At 37.3% G+C, this 19,466-nt stretch overlaps 1 protein-coding gene across 2 annotated transcripts in view; it reads right to left on the reverse strand.

The window, feature by feature from the left end:
• Positions 1–13,570: 13,570 nt before the first annotated feature.
• P4ha1 (prolyl 4-hydroxylase subunit alpha 1) overlaps positions 13,571–19,466 on the reverse strand; it is a 67,112-nt gene continuing 61,216 nt past the window's right edge. For both annotated transcript variants that reach the window (XM_026390234.2, XM_026390235.2), the window contains exons 13-15: positions 16,731–16,799; positions 15,852–15,948; positions 13,571–14,533 (exon numbers count right to left, since the gene is read on the reverse strand). In XM_026390234.2, the coding sequence (XP_026246019.1) occupies positions 14,463–14,533; positions 15,852–15,948; positions 16,731–16,799 (237 nt within the window). In that variant the 3' untranslated portion in view covers positions 13,571–14,462. The remainder of the gene's footprint in view (positions 14,534–15,851; positions 15,949–16,730; positions 16,800–19,466) is intronic.

The raw sequence follows: 19,466 nt of genomic DNA on the forward strand, positions 1-19,466 counted from the left end.
CATCTGATCCAGAGATGTTCTTTGTTGTAAAGTTTTAGATTCAATCCTATAGTAATGATAAATTTAGAATTTGTTTCTACATTATTCAATCTTGGGAGATCTCGTGTGTTAGGGGAGTTGTACCTTTCATCTAGGTTATCAAATTTGTATACAGTTGTTGGTGTTTCCTATAACACTTTTTATTAAAATTTGGAATTTTAATAATTTGTCTTCTTTTTTCAGTCATTCTAACCAAAGGTTTGACAATTTTATTTCTATAGAACCAATTTTGGTTTTGTTTTTTTCTCTATTTTTTCTATTCTCTATTAATCTCTGTCCTAACTTTACTATTTCCTTCTTCCTGCTAGTTCTGGGTTCAATTTTTTTCTAGTTCTTTAAGGTATAAAGTTAGGTTACTTATTAGAGGTCTCCAGGTTTTTGAGCACGTGTGTGTAGCCATGAACACTCCTCTTAGCTCTGCTGTTGTTGTTCCCATAAGTTTTGGCGTATTGTTTTTTGTTTTTATTCCTCTCAAGGTATTTTCTAGTTTCTATAGTGATTAGATTTTAAAAGGCTGGAGTCATACCAAATATCTTTTCCAATTGAAATGAAGTGAGCCAGGGTGTGGTGGTGTGTGGGAGCCACATTGAGTGACCACGCCTTCCAGTCCTGATGCACCACGGGGATCTGAAAGATCAATGCAGTCTGGCCTGGTAGTGCCATGACTTGTTATTTGGTCTTTTCTCCTTGCTCAGATAGTGGGGTGTGCCCTGAGGGTTGAGTTACACTCACCTGTTCCCTTGAGTCCTGCCCCTTCTGCCCTTTTTTGGATAGAACTTTCTAAGAACAAGAGTTCCCCCCCCTGCCCCGCCCCCAATAAAGCTCACTTCTGAGTGTGTTCCCTCTCTATTGTCAGCCTCTCTTGACTTTCTCTTGCTCTCCCTTTTGGGAAGCCTGAGACTGAGAGCTGGGGAAGCCGTCCTGAAGCTTGTGTAAAGGTAAATTGTGTGTGTGTTTTATTTGGTGTCCCTGCAAATTCACTTGAGCAGCCTTAAATTCAGCTGCCTTGCTGGTCAGGGGCGGCAGTGACGCACACCTGTAATCCCAGCAGCTGGGGAAGTTGAGGCAGGAGGATCGCAAGTGGGTGGAGGGTTCTGTGCAGGTCTGGTAGACCCAATTGTTTTATAGAGTTGCTCAAGTCCTCTGTTTCCTTAGTGACCCTCTGTCTGGTTCTTCTATCCATTACTGCAATCGAGGTACTGAATTCCACAATTGTAGAACTCTTTCTCCTTTCAATTCTGCCAATTGATACTTTAAAAAAATTTTTTTTTTGGTTGTAGATAGACATACTATATTAATTGATTTATTTGTATGTGGTGCTGAGGATCGAACCCAGTGCCTCACACATGTGAGCCAAGCACTGTACCACTGAGCTACTGCCCCAGCCCCTAGTCAATACATTTTTTCCTGAGCTCTGATATGAGGTACATAATATGCCTATACTATATAGCTTCTTGGTGAATTGACTCTTTTATTAATATTTGATGTTCTTCTTTATCTGTTGTAATAGTTCTTATCTGGAGCCTGTTTTGTCTGACATTAGGATAGACATCTCCACTCTTATTTGCATGGAATGTATTTTTATATTGTTTATTTTCAGCCTATATTTTTAAAAATTATTTTAATGCATTGTTGTTATACATAATAGTGGGGTTCATTCTGACATATTCATAAATACATAGAATAGTTTTTTGTTTTTTCCTATTACAATTGCCAGTATTATCCCTTTCACTTCTCTGGGCTGGGGCTGGGGCTCAGCGGTAGAGCGCTTGCCTAGCACCTGCCAGGTGCTGGGTTTGATCTTCTGTTTATTTTTAATTGGTGCATTGTTCCACGACTAAACACTCAGGGTCACTCCAGGTGAACTGGACTGCAGGAAACAATCACCCAGAGACAGAGAAATACCTTTTTCTTTGGGACCTGTGACGGCTCCTCTGACCTTAGGGGTCCATGGAAAGAGACAGTGAGAGCCTCTGCTGAACCCTTTTAGGGGAGAAGCCATTCAAATGAGGCAAGGGGTCAGGTTTCAGGGGGTTGAGTCTAGCTTTGTGATGTCTGATGACAGCAGGTTGACTGACCTCTACAGAGGCCACGCCCATCTCAGGAGCTGTGTGGGGATCATGGAAGAGCAAGGCCGGGCAAACAGAGGGGCAGCATGGGTTCAGTCCACTGGGTGCGCTCAGTGCTCATAGTCGCGCGCGCGCACACACACATATATACACACACACACACAGAGCTGTGGCTGGCTTGCCACAGCTCTACACTCTCATCACTCAAGGCTAAGGGGCACTCGGTTCCTATGTGGCACTCCCAACCGTGCATTATAGTTATACATAAAATTAGAATTATTGTGATCTTCATACATGCACAGAGCTTAATTTGGTCAACTTCATCTCCTACTTCTTCCCATTTCCCTCCCCTCCGCTCTCCCCGTGTCCCCGACTTTCGCTCTGCTGACCTCCATTGTGTTTTTTCAAGATCCCCTTTTTACTCCTTTTGTCTTTCTAGTTTCTACATATTAGAGAAAATATTGATCCCTTAACATTCTGAATCTGGCTTATTTCACTTAGAAAGATGTTCTCCAGTTCAATCCATTTACCAGAAAATGACATAATTTTATTCTTTATGGCTGAGTAGAACTCCACTGTGTGTATACCACATTTTCTTGTCTGTTCATCTATCGCCGGGCACCTAGGCTGGTTCCATAACTTGGCTATTGTGGATTGTCCTCTATAAACACTGGTATGCTGGTATTGCTATCCCATGTTGATTTGTAGTTCTTTGGGATAAATACCAAGGAGTGGGATAGCTGGGTCACATGGTAGTTTCTCTCCTAGTCTTTTGAAGAATCTTCATACTGCTTTCCAAAGTGATTGCAATCCCAGCAGCCATGTGTTAAGTATACCTTTTACCCACATCCTCACCAGCAATTATCATATATTTGTATTCTTGACGATTGCCATTCTAATTGGGGTGAGATTAAATTTCTGTGTATTTTTTATTTGCATCTCCCTTATTGTTAGGGTGTTGAACTTTTTTTTTTTTTCAAATTTGTGGCACATTTGCATTTCTTCTTTTGAAAAATGTCACTTTAGATCTTGTGCCCATTAAGTGGGTTATTCATTTTTGGTTTTTTTCTGTGGGTTTTTCTTTTTTCTTTTTTTTTTTTAAAGAGTGAGAGAGAGAATTTTTTTTTTTTAAGAGAGAGTGAGAGAGGAGAGAGAGAATTTTTAATATTTATTTTTTAGTTCTCGGCGGACACAACATCTTTGTTGGTATGTGGTGCTGAGGATCGAACCCGGGCTGCACGCATGCCAGGCGAGCGCGCTACCACTTGAGCCACATCCCCAGCCCGAGAGAGAATTTTTTAATATTTATATTTTAGTTTTTGGCGGACACAACATCTTTCTTTGTGTGTGGTGCTGAGGATCGAACCCGGGCCATACCCATGCCAGGCGAGCGCGCTACCGTTTGAGCCACATCCCCAGCCCTGTGGGTTTTTCTTTATGTTGTTCTTTATATATTCTGGTTATTAATCCTCTGTCAGAAGTGTAGCTGGCAAAGATTTTCTTCCATTCTGTAGGTTCTCTCTTCACTTTAATTGCTCCTTTTCTGTGTTTTTAAATTTTATGCTGTTGTTCTTACTGATTCTTGGTTTTATTTCTTGAGCTTTAGGAGTTTTATTAAGGAAGTCAACCTATTTTTGTGTTTAGACTTAAAAAAAAAGTTTAGACTTAAAAAAAAATTTAGACTTGGATCTTTTTTTTTTAAAGTCCATTTTGTCAGTCTTTACTTTTTTCATTGGTGCGTTTAATCCATTTAATTTATTCTTGCTATTGTGCTGCTTGTTTATGTATGCCTTATAGCTTTTTGGGGGAATTATATATAACATAGTAAAGTTATAACAATATAATTCAAATGATGGTAATATAGCTTCATTCATGTACAGAAACACTACTTTCCAGATCAGCTTTCCCTTTATCAATGTCACCAGTTACATCTTTATGCATGTTATACCCAAAGAATAGATCTATGACTATTAGGCATTTGTCTATAAGGTAATAAAAAGTGAAGTTACAAACCAAAATTATAATAATCTCATAGATCTCATATTTTCCCATGCACTTACCTGACATCTTCTATCACCACATGGCTTTGAGTTACAGTCCAGCATCATTCATTGCAATCTGAAGGATTCTCTTTTAGATTTTCTTACAGGGCAAATATAGTGGTGATGTATTTTCTCAGCTTTTATTTTTCCATAAATGTCTAAAATTTTCCTTGTTTTTGAAGGACAGTTTTGCCAGATTTAGAATTCTCAGTTTGTGGGTTTTTTTCCCTTTCAGAACTTCAACTATCTTATCCTACTGTTTCTGGCCTTCTAGATAGCTGCTGAGATGATAATATTGAGGATTAGCCCCGCAGCCTTGTATTTCTGTGGAGCCTTGGCTAGACCCGAGGCATGTCGATGTCCGGGCCAGTTGCTTGGTACTGGCTTTCCTGCTTGCCCCCAGATCTGGTCCTGTCTGCAGTGCACACAGGCAGGCTCTGCTGTCCCGTCAGGCTGCACTTACAACATGTAAGTTCAGAGTTAAGAATTTTGAGAACTTGAAGACAGTGATAGCAGAACATTAAACAATGTTCTGGTTTTTTTCCTGAGAGGAGGGCATCCATGAAGCTGGCCCTAACTGGGACCAAAACATGCTTTCTCTACCAGAAGTAGCATCTCTTCAACTGACATCTAAAGTGGAAGTAAAATATATGAAGTGTTTCTTACCCTTATGTTGAGGACAAAAGAGTTTACTGTTTAATGTATTTGAGTAACAAACTTACAGAAATAGTAAAGAAGACAGCTAACATGTACTTGGGCTAGGGCTGGGGCTCAGTGGTAGAGCACTTGCCTAGCACGTGTGAGGCACTAGTTTCAATCCTCAGCACCACATTAAAAAATAAAGTTTTTTTAAAAAAAAAACCCATGTATTTGCATGTAGGACAACTTGATTAGAAAGCATATGATAAAAAATGCTACAAACTCCAGTTAGTTGCCATCAGTAAGAATTTTTTTTTTTCTGCTGTACTGAGGATAGAACCCACGGCCTATGCATGCTAGGCAAGTGAGCTATATTCACAGCCCATTTACTTTTAAAAAAAAAATCCATTATATAGGCCAGTCTCGGGGGTACACACCTGTATCCCAGTGATTTGGGAGGTTGAGGCAGGAGGATAAGTTCAAGGCCAACCTCAACAGCTTAGTGAGGCTTTAAGCAACTTAGCAAGACTCTGTCTCAAAATAAAAAAACAAAAATGATTGAAGAAATGGCTCAGGGGTAAAATGACCCTGGGTTAAATCACCAGTTAAAAAAAAATTCCATTGTCCATAACTTTATTTCTAATTGTTATAAATTGCTAAAACTTGATTATAAAACATTTGCATTAATGCTTTGTATCCTCAAATTTATATTAAAATTTATGCACAAATGAAAAAAATAAATTGGAAAAATTGCCAACTGATTTCTGTTCCCTATTTTTCTGCTTGAAATCATACTTTTGACCTCATGGAGTGGGAGGGGAAACCTAACATTCAGAACTACCAAACAGGAAAAAGAGGGAAAGAATATTTTTCACCAGAATGAAATGTTTTCCATCATAGTGGATTTTAAAGCATGTTCTCCATGTATGTGGCATGCTTTTTGTTTGTTTGTTTGTTTGTTTTGTCCTAATTGTTACAGGTTTGGCATGGGTAGCACATAGGTTGATGTCTTCAAAAATAGTCAACCAGGTAGGATTCAGTTGCCTCCTGCAAAGCACTGATAGCTGTGCTTTGGAAGGGCAGATCTATTTTGAAGTCTGAGTAATTTCTTACACCATACACTGGAAGGGGAAAGTGTGAGTCTGTACAGGGGAACTCAGATGTATGATGTCAGGGAGCGCCTCAATACCAGGCGTGGAACAGTGAGGTTTCTTCGTCTTTCCAGCAGAGGGCGCTCTTTGTGAGCACCATCTGCAGTCAGTTGCACCCTGGGCGTTTTAACCACTGGTTGACTTGTGGGCAGTTGGCTTTGTCAGAGCCCTGGTAAAGAGATCTACTCTCTTCTGCTGAGCTCAGTAAGCTAGAGGTGGCATTGGCATCAGTGATGGCAACATCTCAGCAGCTGCAAACACAACTCTAAAATACTTTTTAAACCAAGTTTATAATAGAGAATCTGACCACTTAAGGTTTGGGGAACATTCAACTCTTAAGTATTATTGTATCTTCATAAAGCAAGTTCACTTCTAAGACTAAATCCCTGGCGATCTGAGCAACATGGTTTTGTTATGTTAGCCTAGTAGGACTGACTGAGTCAAAGCTGTTTCTAGGGCATAAGATGTGAATCTCTCTGCTCCCTCCCATTCCCACAGTTTTCCAGGGCCAGGTGTGTGTGTGCGCACACATGTGCTTGTGTGTGCTTGTGTACCTGTTATATTCAGGATGTTAGTCTTTGCTGTATGAAGTAAACCCTACTGTGACTTTGCAAGCCTGCTAGAAGATGGAAAATGGGCAAACGGAGAGGCAGGATGAAGTGACCATACGAATCCAGAGGTCAAGGTAGATGGAGAAGATAGCCTCACATGGGTCCTACCTGGAAAGCCCTACACACATGGCAGAGAGGGAAGCCAGTCAGGGAGTAGGAAGCACAGCATACTCTATTTACTCACCACTCCGCCCTCCCCTGTGTTGGGGATGGAGCCTAGAGCCTTGCACAGGCCAGGCAAGCTCTCAACCAGTGAGCTGCAGTTCTAGCCTCAATAGTCTTTAATCACAAAATTTCTCTTCTGGAAAGCCTTCCTCTGCCTGGTCAAATCTGACCTTCATGGCTCAGTTTAACTGACTTACTCTTGTATAAAATTTAGCTTAACTCTAATAGTGACCATCACCTATTGAGCATTTATTGTATGCCTGCCCTGGTACTATTACCACTGTACATATGGAGGTAATAAAAGCAGGCTGAACAATTTGTCCAAGGTTAGATTGTGAATGGTTAAACCAGGACTCAAATTTAGGACTGCCTAATTCCAATGCCATTCCCTTAATCCGGACTGGATACTACTGCTCCTACTTTGTTGGTGCTGGTCCAGCCCTACTGTTGCAGGTCGCCTAACTCCTGTAAGCCTTGGTTTGCCTCATCCAGGGGAGCAGCAGCTGTCAGTGACTCCTGCTATGCTCATACGGTTCAGTCCTGCAGAACAGGATTGTCCCAGCTACCAGCACAGTAATAGTTTTGCCTAAAGGCTTTCTCTGATAGCTGAGCTGCCTCTGCTCTGTCTTGGTACAGGTGAGTGGAAGTACCTCAGGGAGAAATGACCCTGGGTAGTCCTACCAAATGCATGATGGCAGCTGGTGTATAAAAACCACGTTCCTTTGCCATGAGCAGAAACAGAATTCTGGGATATATTTGTTTTATACTGTTACTGACAGTCCCCTGCTGAATTAAGGCCCAGGTGCCCACAGAAGTAACACACCATTTTGTTGTCTTCCTCCTTTTCCTGTCTTCTTCCCCTCTTTCCCTCTACAAGTATACTACTGGCAGCCAAACCCTCCTCCCTAGGGACTGCTTTTGGGGAAACTCAAACTAGGACACTCATTTTAGTTTTATTGCTAACTTTTATTTTCTGTGTATCCATGTTTTCTCTACTAAGGCAGACATATTCTCTCAGCCTTGTCACACCCCTCCTTGCATCACAGTTAGCAAGGGGTTGGGAACATTAGCAAGGGGTTGGGAACAAGGTAGGTGCTCTGAACAAACCCACTTGATTGCCAGGCTTTATTCCAATAATTTCTGGCCTGGGAGCTTTATATGCAATGGGCCACTGGGAGCTGTGATTGAAGTCTAAGGCAAGTGCTGTAACGGGTAACCCTCAAGGAATTACTGGAGGTCCTAGAGGAATATGTGATCTCTAGTTTCACCATAAATCCAAGTTTTGGAGAATCCAAATCAAAGCTGGGACCTGGATGTGTATTTAATGACTCTGAGCTGCACATTAAATCTGAAACTACCACAAAGCAGCCCAGGGCTGATGTGGAGAGACTGAAAACATGGACTCCCCTTGATGTGGGTAAAAGGACTAACATGCATGCCCTTTGTAGGCCATGAATGATGATAGAAGGGTGGAAAGGCTATTTAATGTTTATTTAAAAGATTGACTATGTGTATAGAGGCCCCTGGGGAAAGGGTGACCTCTGTAGTATTTCTCTCCTTCACATAATTACAATACCCACAAGTGTTCCTCAGCAGGGTAGTTTTTAACTTTTAGAATGCAGAGTTCTACAACTAGCTCTCCTGTGACTGCCTTTTCTCTAAATTAAGTTTGAGTTGCCATAAGGGCCCTCTGTCCCTCCCATCCCTTTTCAGTAGACTTTCATTCTTCCCCATCCTTTACCAAATCAAGACAAACTTCTTCACCTGGGATTCCAGCAACTTCATGATCTGGTCTTTTCTTTTTTTCCTTCGTATTTTCCATTTCTTTCTATACTGTATGTTTATCAGTGTTAATTTCCCACTTTTCCCAACTTTCCCCCATTTCCCCTTCAATTTCCAAAGCCCGTCTACATTCTGAATGTCCTCTGAGTCATGAGGACTTCATCCCTCAATGTCCCTACCTACCTACCACCACATGGAATCTCTTACCACCACTGGGCCCTCAAAGCTATGAATTATCTCTTTTGAACATAAGTAACATTTTATTTCTACTGCCATAACATCTTTTAAACCTGATTTGTATATAGTAGTTCTCTGATTTTTCTTGTACTCAACTATATAATATGTCCTTTCATCTGAGTGTGTATTACCCAGAAATGGAATTGCTGGATCATGTTAACTTTTGATTAGGAAATCAAGTTTTGAGGAATTTTCATATTTTCCATAGCAGTTATACCGTTTTATATTCCTTCTAGAAATGCAAGAATTCCAATTTCCTCACCTAGCTAACATTTTTTAAAAATAGTAATCCTAAAGTATTATAGTTCTGATTTTACACTTCCTTAATGACTAGTGATATGGCATACCTTCACATGTGTTTTATCTTTGGAGAAATGTGCCCATTTGCAAGTATGTTTCCCCCTTGTTTTTTTTTTTTTTGAGAGAGAAATTTTTAATATTTATTTTTTAGTTTTCGGTGGACACAACATCTTTATTTTATTTTTATGTGGTGCTGAGGATGACTCTAGCACCCTGCGCATGCCAGACGAGCGCACTACCGCTTGAGCCACATCCCCAGCACCCCCCCTTGGTTTTTAAATTAGGATTTATCTTTTTGCTTGTTTTTCTATTCCAGTTGTCTCTATCTTTCTTCCAGTATCACACTATTTTGATGACTAACTTTGCAGTAAATGTTGAAGCATTATGAGACTTCTACAACTATTCAAGATTGTTGGCCATTTAAAGTACTTTGGGATTCCTTATTCATTTTAGGAGGGATTTTTGTATTTCTGCAGAACTCTTGGGGATTTTGGTAGGAAATATATATTTCCATCCTTTCACTTTGAGCCTGTGTCTTTAAATCTACAGTATTTTACAGACAGCATATAGTTGAATCCTTTTTTTTTTAATCCTTTATGCCAATCTGTCTTTTTGATTGGATAATCTACACTACTAAGTTTAAAGAAATTACTGTTAGGGAAGGATTTCTCTGTTTCGTCTTACAGCTTTTTCCTCCCATTTTTGGCTTCCTTTGTGTTGACTTTTTTTTTTTTAATAGTAACATGTTTTTATTCCCTTGTTTTCCTTTTGGGTAAATTGTGGTTTTCACGGGAATTACATGTAACATCCTAATGTTATAAACAATCTTAACCTGAGTTCTGGTGTGCTGTTGAATTACTCTAGTGAATTTTTCAATTTGGTTATTATGCATTTCAGTGTCAGAATTTGTTTAGCTCCATTTTACATATTCTTGTTGATAATCTGATTTTGTTCACGTAGCGTTTTCCTACACCCTGTAGTCCATCCATGTTTCCCTTTAGTTCTCTGGGTATACTGCAAACAGGCATATTAAAGTCCTGTCTAGTCCTCTGAGGTCTATGTCTTCCCAGATGGTCTCCACCACTCTTGCTCCCTTTGAAGGTTAGGTTTGTTTCCTCATCTGTCTTTTCCTTTTTGGTTGAACCTGCATTCATGCCAAGGACAACCTCTGCTAGGAGTGGGCAATGTTCTGAGGCTTGAGATCAGCCAGGGTGATGGCTTAGAGTCCTGCAGGTTTTCCCCAGCTGCCTCCTTGCTTCCTGCAAGCTCTGAGTTAGGTGAGACAGACTAGTCCTTTAGGCAACTCCCAGACAAGTCAGAATACTGAAAATAAGTTCTGCTCAGTTCTCTCTAGTTCAAGGAAACTGGGAATTGAAAAATTTTACTTTAAAAGTGATGGTTTTCACTGAAATAAGGAATTTTTCCACAATGTAAATAACACATTGCTTTCATCTAGAAAGTCTTGCAATGAAAAAAAAAAACTGAATTAAATGTGTTCTTGATGTAATATGATTTTGATGTAAGGTCCTTAACGTTAAATAAGAAACCCCACGGTAGCTCATCTACAAATCACACTCAGAGCACTTTTATTATTGCTTTTCTTGAATTTTCCATAGACTTTCCCTATAGTTAAAGAAATAAAATGAGAATGTGGGAAAGATAGCACTGATTATTTTTAATTAGGAGTTTTATTTTTTCTGTTTCATGGTAAAAGTCTAAAAGGTGTTTTCAGAAGTCACAGAACTTCAAGTAATTTTTGCCTTTTAAAAGTAAAAATAGAACATAACTAAGTTCAATTATTATGTAAATTATTTCATCTTTTAAGATTAGACAATGGAGGGCTGGGGTTGTGGCTCAGCGGTAGAGCGCTTGCCTCGAATGTGTGAGGACCTAGGTTTGATCCTCAGCACCACATAAAAATAAAGATTAGACAATGGCAATATTATTATAAAGGCATCAAAGGATAAGATCAATACCTGTTAGAAGTTAACCATTTATGTAGTTATCTTATATATATGATTTAAATAATATCTAAACCCATATAAAACCACTTTGCAATGGAGATCAACTGTGACTTTGAAGTAGATAAGGTAATAATTCTGATTTTTGTGGAGTTTATATGAATGATTTTCCTAAGAAAAGGTTAACTCTCCTGAAAAACACTTAAGTGTAAAAGTGCCTGTCATTCTATATTTAAGATGTTTTATTCTGAATTCTGTAAGGTGCTTAGCCTAAAATAGATTTTTAAAAATAAGTCTCTTACGAAATTAGAAGGATCGAATGACATAATTTAGGAAATTTTCTCTTGAAAGTTTTCAAGTTTATCTGTGATTATCTTGCTTTGTACAATTAACTTCAATAAAATAGTACTGCAAAAGAAGTTCAAGAAGGCCACCAAAAGCAGAATAAAGGATAGGCTCAGGGTTACTGAGGAAACCAGAGTTTCCACTCTACCGGTTTTCTTTTACTTAATATCTGCTTGTACATTTAGTAAGTTACAAAACATCAACAGTAGGCTATTTTATCAGTCTTCCTGTGTCAAAATTTAGATTTAATTGAAGGTGATGTTTATATAGAAAATGAAATAAAAAATCCTCAAAAGTTAAAGTAAACAACCAAGAACTTGTCTACTGTAGTTAAATTTTGCAAAACACCATCAGAGTGGTAGGATAATATTCAAAGACATTAAAAGAATATGAAATTAACATTATTCTGATCTGGTAATTGATAATACTCTAGTGTTGACAATTCATTCCTCTCTAACTTACCCAATATTATTCCTTCTAAAACACCTAATTTAAACACAGTAAACATAGGTGCTACCAAGAGAAAGAGATTGGCTCTTATGTTGCTGACTAATCAGATTAAATTGTCATTTTTCTGTTCTGCTTTCTCCTTGCAATCTTTATTTCACAATTATCTATTCTTGATCAAATGATTACAGGTACTCATGAAGGTGTTTTGGTATTATTACAGTATAACTTCCCCATTCAACTATTTAGCCCATGATGTCTGGCACATACATTCATTATTCAGTTATCTGGGTATAAGTAGTCACCTGGCATGCACCTTACATATAAATCTATACATGCTTATGTATAGATATTCAGATTTTTATCAGCAATAAGATTTCATTCATATACACATAAATTACATGTTTTACTGCTTACAACCCTTTCACACAGTATAAACCTAAGATTTTTACTGAAGTAAATGGCTAATTGCTTCTTTCATCATTGTATTTCTCATTTAGCCAAAGAATCCTACAGTTGCCTTGGTCTTCTTTTACTAGGTCATGACCTAGCTATCACATTCACATATCCTGCTGTTTAGGATGTTCTTGTGGATACATTAGTTAAGAATGAAACTTCTAAATTTGAAGGATAGGCCTAGGGTTGGTGAAGAAACCAGTTTCCACATTTTCCAGGAGAGTTCAGCTCATTAACTTGAAAGGTCGGCATTAAAAGGAAAAAACAAACAACAACAACAAAAAAACTTGTGACAGCTAGACCCCAAGCTTCCTATTGTTTTTTTTTTTGTTTCCCCTCCTTTTTCATTGGAAGGAACAATCACTGATACTTATGAAACTGTGGTGGGTTCTATTGAGACCTAACTCTGAAAGGAGTTTACCAATCCCCATGTGGGATTCTGGGTGAATATAATGAGATAATTTGTAAGGTCATGGAATATGCAACTTCCTTGTGAAAGTTATCTTACTTGCTAAAACACATAATGGCAATACATTTTATTTTCTATGCTTTGAATACCCATCTTATTTCTATACTTTTGAATTTGTTGCTTCAATCTTGATTAGAAATTTTTGTTGTTGATGTTCTGGGGATTGAACTCTGGATATCATTTATGCTAATAAGCATGTGCTCTAACTCAGGTACATCCCAACATCCTCAGCCTAAAAAAGTGGAAACAAATGAAAATGCTAGTCTTAATGTTTTTGGCTAAAATACTTGGGGTGGAACAGAGGGTAGCTGAGAGAAAGGAACTTTGTAGTTCATTTATACATAGGTAAAAATAATAGCTACTTCCCCACAGAATCAAACAGAAACCTTCCTTACATATTCAAAATGCGAAAGGATAAAGAACCAGGATTCACCACAAGTAAAAAGTCGGGGTTAATTAACATAAGTTCACAGCTTTCTACTATTATACCCTATTTCTGAATAGGAGAAAGCCTTAAGTACCATTAATGTAATAACCCCAAAACTAACCAAAGCAAAGCTCTCTAAAAGAAACTTTTTCTTTTCCTGTTGTTTTGGGAATATAAAAGCTGGAGCCTTGTGCATACTAGGTGAGCTCTACCACTGAGCTAAAATCCCTAGCCTAATGGAAATACATTTGACTGATTAATTAATCTGGAACTTCAGAGTCTTTGGCCCATAATAATGTGTTTCAGTGTGAGTGAAAACCAAGAGTTTATAAACCTAAATCTTGTATATTAGGTAACATAAATTAGAATTAAACCATTTTTACTATATTAGACGTTCGATTTAAATAAGAAATACACAGAAAACAAACATTTTTAAAAAAGATTTAAGATCATAAATAGGTTGTTGTCACAACACATTTCAGAATTTTTAAAAAACATTTTGGTTTTTTAAGAAATATTTTTTAAAAAATCAATTCCCTCATTGAAAGGACCTGTACATTTTTAAAATTCCAGTCTTATAAGGCACAATATTTAATCAGAATGCCAACATCACCACCCTGCTATAGTAGGAATAAGATGCAAGGTACTGGCACTAAGAAACAACAAAATTTCCGGGAAAAAAAATCAGTCATTTAAGAAAAATGAAAAAGACAAAAATGCCTAGTGTTATGAGAGACTTTCTGTTAAAAAACTTTAGTGAATTAAATGAGTTAAAATACTTAAGAGGAGCTATGAGAAAAGAGGGGCAGTAGCAAAATACATTTTCTTTAAAAACTTACCAAAAACAAAACAGCTTTGAATAGTGTATGGAGGGGGCAAACATCTAGAACCCAGATCAGAGCCCTAGATTATCACTATTGTCTGAGCAGATTCAGAAAATAAACAGGAAGACTTGGTTAGTATGACACTGTAAGGCATTTGTTCTGGCCTACCACCCAACAATGGAGATATAGTAGAATATTAAAATCACAATTATATTTTATCCTGCCAAAAAAATTCTTTAAAATATAAAATTCCTCATTTTTAACTTTGCCTCATTTCCTGTGGTATCAACTGAACTTAAAGGTTTTATGCAATGTGGTGATTTACTATTTTAAAAGGAAAAAACCCACAAAGTGATTGTCCACAGATGAAACACGGGATGAGGTTCATGACTGAATCAATCATGGAGTGTTAGTCAATTGTAAACTCTCAAAGGTTAGGACTAGGAACTGTATCAGACACTAATTAGAGTATAACAATAGGAAAGGGAAGCCTATTTGTCATTCCAATTCTGACAAGGTACATGGTCTTCGAAATTCTTGTCCACGTTCATGAAGCCATTTATTGGATACTGTGAGGAGGAAAAAAAAAATTAATTTTTTTCCCTTCTAAATGCTAGTCTGTAACAAAGTTTCAACAAGGACTAGGAGTTCAAGACCAAAACCAGATAAAGGCAGACATTACTTTAAACACTGGGTCTGGAAATATATGATTTTGTTATGTACTTGTATGTGTACATACGTATATACATTTGAGTCTATGTGTGTTTCCTAAAGCTTCCAAAATGAGGCTTGAAATGAGCACAAATAGGATTCAGATTGAAAGGAAAAACAATGCCCTGCTCTAAATATGACATCCAAAATAAAAATGAATGTAAACTTTCCCATATAGAAGAGCAACTCTGATCAATCACTATTATTATGTGCTCATTAATTTTCCTTGGTTCCTAGATAATTAATTTCTTTGAGATATATTTTTAAAAATTTTATCCTTCGGGGTGGGGTTGTGGCTCAGTGGTAGAGTGCTTGCCTAGCATGTGTGAGGCTCTGGGTTCAATTCTCAGCACCATATATAAATAAAATGAAGGTCCATGACAACTAAAAAAATATTAAAAAAATTTTTTTCCTCCTTCATCTCCAGTATCATAAACTACATACCTTATTTCTTAATTGCTTTTTTACCATCCTTTGAATCTGACTGCTATTCATCAAACTGTCACTTCTTATTTTTATTTTGGTACCAGAGATTGAACTCAGGGGTGCTTAAGTACTGAGCCACATTCCCAGCCCTTTTTACTTTTTAAGATGGGGTTTTGCTAAGTTGTCCAGGCTGGCCTTGATCTTGCAATCCTCCTGCCTCAACCTCCCAAGTTACTGAGATTGCAAGTACGCGCTACCACACCCAGCTCTGGATTCCTTATCTCTTGAATCTACTATTTGTTCCCTAACCCTTCTGCTGCTGCTTTAGTTCAGGCTCTCACTTCACCATTGCCAATTTAGAGGAAGAGAGCCTGCAGAAGGCTTCCCCAAACTTAGGTTATAAACAAGATGATGACTCCCTTTGTATTAATGTGTACTGCATGATACTGCTTGAGATTCTATACTAAGAATTCATAAATCAAACTCTAAGCCTCCGAGGGGAAGATGTTTTATCATCTTTGAGTCAATGTTTCTTATTTTTAACTGCATTTCCACCTGTTCTTATATCAAAATTCTGATCTGAAAAAAATGAAAATTTATATAAAGATCAGGGACTTCCTTGGTTGAATCCCATACAATCAATGTTAGTCATATGAGGCAAATCTATGGCAGGAGGTGTTTTTGTTTTAAGGTGTAGATTACTTGTTTCAAAATAAGACATTCTTTTCATGGAATACAAGAAATATTTACCCCATTTGTTTCCAACTAGCACTGGACAGGCTGCATGCCGTGTACTATAATCTCCTTCTCCACTGGCGAACAGATTATACCAGAAAACAGCAGTTCCCTGTGGGAAACAATTCAAAATTATCCCCAAATAAAATGCCAGGTTAGCTGAGGTTGAGGCTCAGTGGTAGAGTGTTTGCCTAGCATGTGCAAGGGCCTGGGTTCGATCCTCAGCACCACATACTAAATAAATAATATAAAGGTATTGTGTTCAACTATAGCTAAAAATAAATTTTTTAAAATACCCAGGTTATAACTTTTTTAAAAAAAATTTTGGGGATTACAGGTGTTCAACATAGCTGGGCTCTTTTTTTTTTTTTTTAATAAACATTTCTTTTCCCTTTATTTTCATGTGGTGCTGAGGATTGAACCCAGTGCCTCACACTGTGCTAGTCAAGCACTCTACCACAACCCCAGCCCTACGTTATCACTTTGTATCGTTAAATATTTGTTTCCTCTGGGGAAGCATTATACTTCCCCCTAATTTAATTCTGAAAATGATAAAATCACTTCAGAAACTTTCTAAAAAGTTAATAACACAAAGCTTCTTGAAGAGAATATTTGCTAAAACAAAGATAATGAATCTAGTCATTAATAATAATAATCTAGCAAAGTGAAGAGGAAAAAAATGTCTGAAACCAATGTTACGGATAAGAACTTTAAAATACCAATCCCTGGTTGTTACTCATCTCATGGTAATTTGTGCCATAAATCCAGAGATAAATTTTTAAAGGTAGTATCCTTTAAGGGATATATTAACAATCAGACCATGAAATACAAGTGCACCTCCTCCTCAGGGGAAAAATAGACAAAAACAAAACTCCCACAACAAACCCAGCTTACTTTTTTTGGCCAAACACTAGCTCCTACTTCAGGAAAAACAGTGGCTCCTCCTGCAGACACATCACTCATCTACAAGGAACAAGAGGGCATCATCAAAAGTGTTATAAAGTAAAACATGCCAATGAGGAAAACGTGATATTGAACTTTAGAATATCAGGGACATATAGATTCCTATTTACATAGCTGGTCTTTGCATGATACTCAGAAAAACACTACGAAAGCATGCTTAACAGCAAGGGAGATGGGGATATAATTTGAGATAGGCACTTCTTTTATATCAACAGGGAAAATGAAATGACTTGAAACCAATAAATCAAGTAACAGGCATAAACATCTATTTTATTGCATTAACATGTAATTTCTTGGGCTGGGGTTGTGGCTCATCGGTTGAGCGCTCACCTCAAATGTGTGAGACCCTGGGTTCAATCCTCAACACCACATAAAAATAAATAACATGTAATCTCCATGGAGACAAGAATGTCATTTGTTTTGCACTTCTGATCTTTAGCTTCTAGAATAGTAACTCAAGAACAGTAGGTACTCAACAAATATTTCTTTAAATAAAATTTAAACAAAGAAATCGGCTTATCGTTTCTCATGCTAGGTAACCAATTATGTTAAAAATGAAAGGATTATATTAAGTTAGTCATGAAGGAAACAGAATTAAAAACAAACACTTCAAATTAACAAGCACATGCACCAAAATAAGGTAAAGGAAGTATTAGATCACAGATCATATCATGAAGTTTTGTTTTTTTTTTTTAAAGCAACACAACAGGGGCTGGGATTGTGGCTCAGCGGTAGAGCGCTCGCCTAGCACAGGCGGGACCCAAGTTCGATCCTTAGCACCACATAAAAATAAAAGGCATTGTGTTGTGTCCATCTATACCTAAAAAATTAAAAAAATTAAAAGCAACACAACATATTAGGTTTTGCTTTGTGATAACAAAAGTCTATGTGTAATATTAGCTTATCTGAAATAAGACTTATAAATACAAAGATAAGATTTTGGGGGGTAATATTGCTCCCCCAATAATACAAAGTATGATCTCACATCAGACAGACTAAATCAAGGTAAAAAGTATTAATGAAGGGTATTTCACAAGAATGAATGTATAATAATGAAGAGCTTATCTCTTAAGCAATGAGAAAATCAACCTTGGAGATATTTAAATGTTATGCATGATAGGAAAAATAAATATAAATGCAATGTGGCTCACCTGGAAATAGTATTTAAATATAAGAAATGAATACTAATCAAATGCTATTCAACTATTTTAGAAAATATTGTTTTTTCCTTCTTCCTAATCTAACATAATCTAATAGCCCAAATAATATAATATCAATATTCATAAAGCAAAGACATATGAGAAACAAACCCAGAAACTAAGGAAACACAAATGGCTCTAAAACATCTGAAAATATGTAAGATCCTAAATAAACCTTTCTAAGAGAAATACAAAATTAAATAACTGCCAATTTGGTGAGTGGAAGATATATAGATCAATAAGTCTGACAAATGTATCACACTTAGAGGTAGGATGATTTGGTACAACCTCTATGGAGAACTCACTTCTAGAAAGTATGTAAGCTTTCACAGCATAAAATTATACACTGTACCAGTTTCTCTTCTGGTTTTTCCTTGGTGATATTTCTTTCACTTTATTTTATATGAAACTTAGTAATGTACCTTACCTCTTTTCAGAAACTAGATGGAGATGTAATGTACCTTACCTCTTTTCAGAAACTAGATGGAGTTGTGAGGGAAATGCAATTAGGAAGACGGGAGAGAGGAGAGGATAAGAGGGTGAGAAGGTGGAATGGAGGCAGGGAGAGAGGAAGAAAATAGACTGAGCAAAGACAGATATTGATAGGGAGCAAGATACCACAGATAGCAAAGATAATTCCATAAAAGTCTAATAAGGGTAAGAGATGGAAATAATGAAATAAGCAAAACTAAGTCTAGTTATAAAATACATCTTTAAAATTAAAGGTCATAGCCTTGTAGCAAATTATATTTTCCAAATATATATTGTATTCCAAATATGGATGTATTCATCACAGTATGCTTCATTCTACATGTTTTTTGTTGTTTTGGGTCTCATGCATGCTAATATTGTGGATTAGCATGCATGAGATCCAAGATTGAGCCTTGGGTCTCATGCATGCTAATCCACAACCATGCTACTAGTGAGTTACACCCACAGCCCACACATTCTCTTTTTACATGACACACTCATCTCAGGTGGTCTAACTTATATTCCCTCACCTTGAAGCTGGGCAGAGCTTTATGATTGCTTTAATTAATATAATAAAGAGCAAAAATTACACTTATTATACTGAAGGACATTGAGGGTAGGTTATAAAAATGCCATGTACTTTTTGCATTGTTCTTTTGGGATGCTTTGTCTTGCAATCCAGACACCATGCTGTGAGGAAACACAGGTCACATGGATTGACTAGACTTGAAGTATGCTGTACAGAGCCAGTTTCAACCTCAGCTTCAAGATGACCCTAATACCAAACATCTGACTGCAAATGTGTGAGAAATCTGGAGCAGGAACCATGAACTGAGCCAAGTCAACCTCATAACCATGAGATAATATTAAAAGGACTGTTATTTTAAAAAAATTTTTTTTAGACTTTGGACATTTATTTTGTTCATTTATTTATATGCGTTGCTGAGAATTAAACCCAGTGCCTCACACATGTGAGGCAACAGCTCTACCACTGAGC

The sequence above is a fragment of the Urocitellus parryii genome, chromosome 5 (genome assembly GCF_045843805.1).
Source record: "Urocitellus parryii isolate mUroPar1 chromosome 5, mUroPar1.hap1, whole genome shotgun sequence".
Taxonomy (NCBI): Eukaryota; Metazoa; Chordata; class Mammalia; order Rodentia; family Sciuridae; genus Urocitellus; species Urocitellus parryii.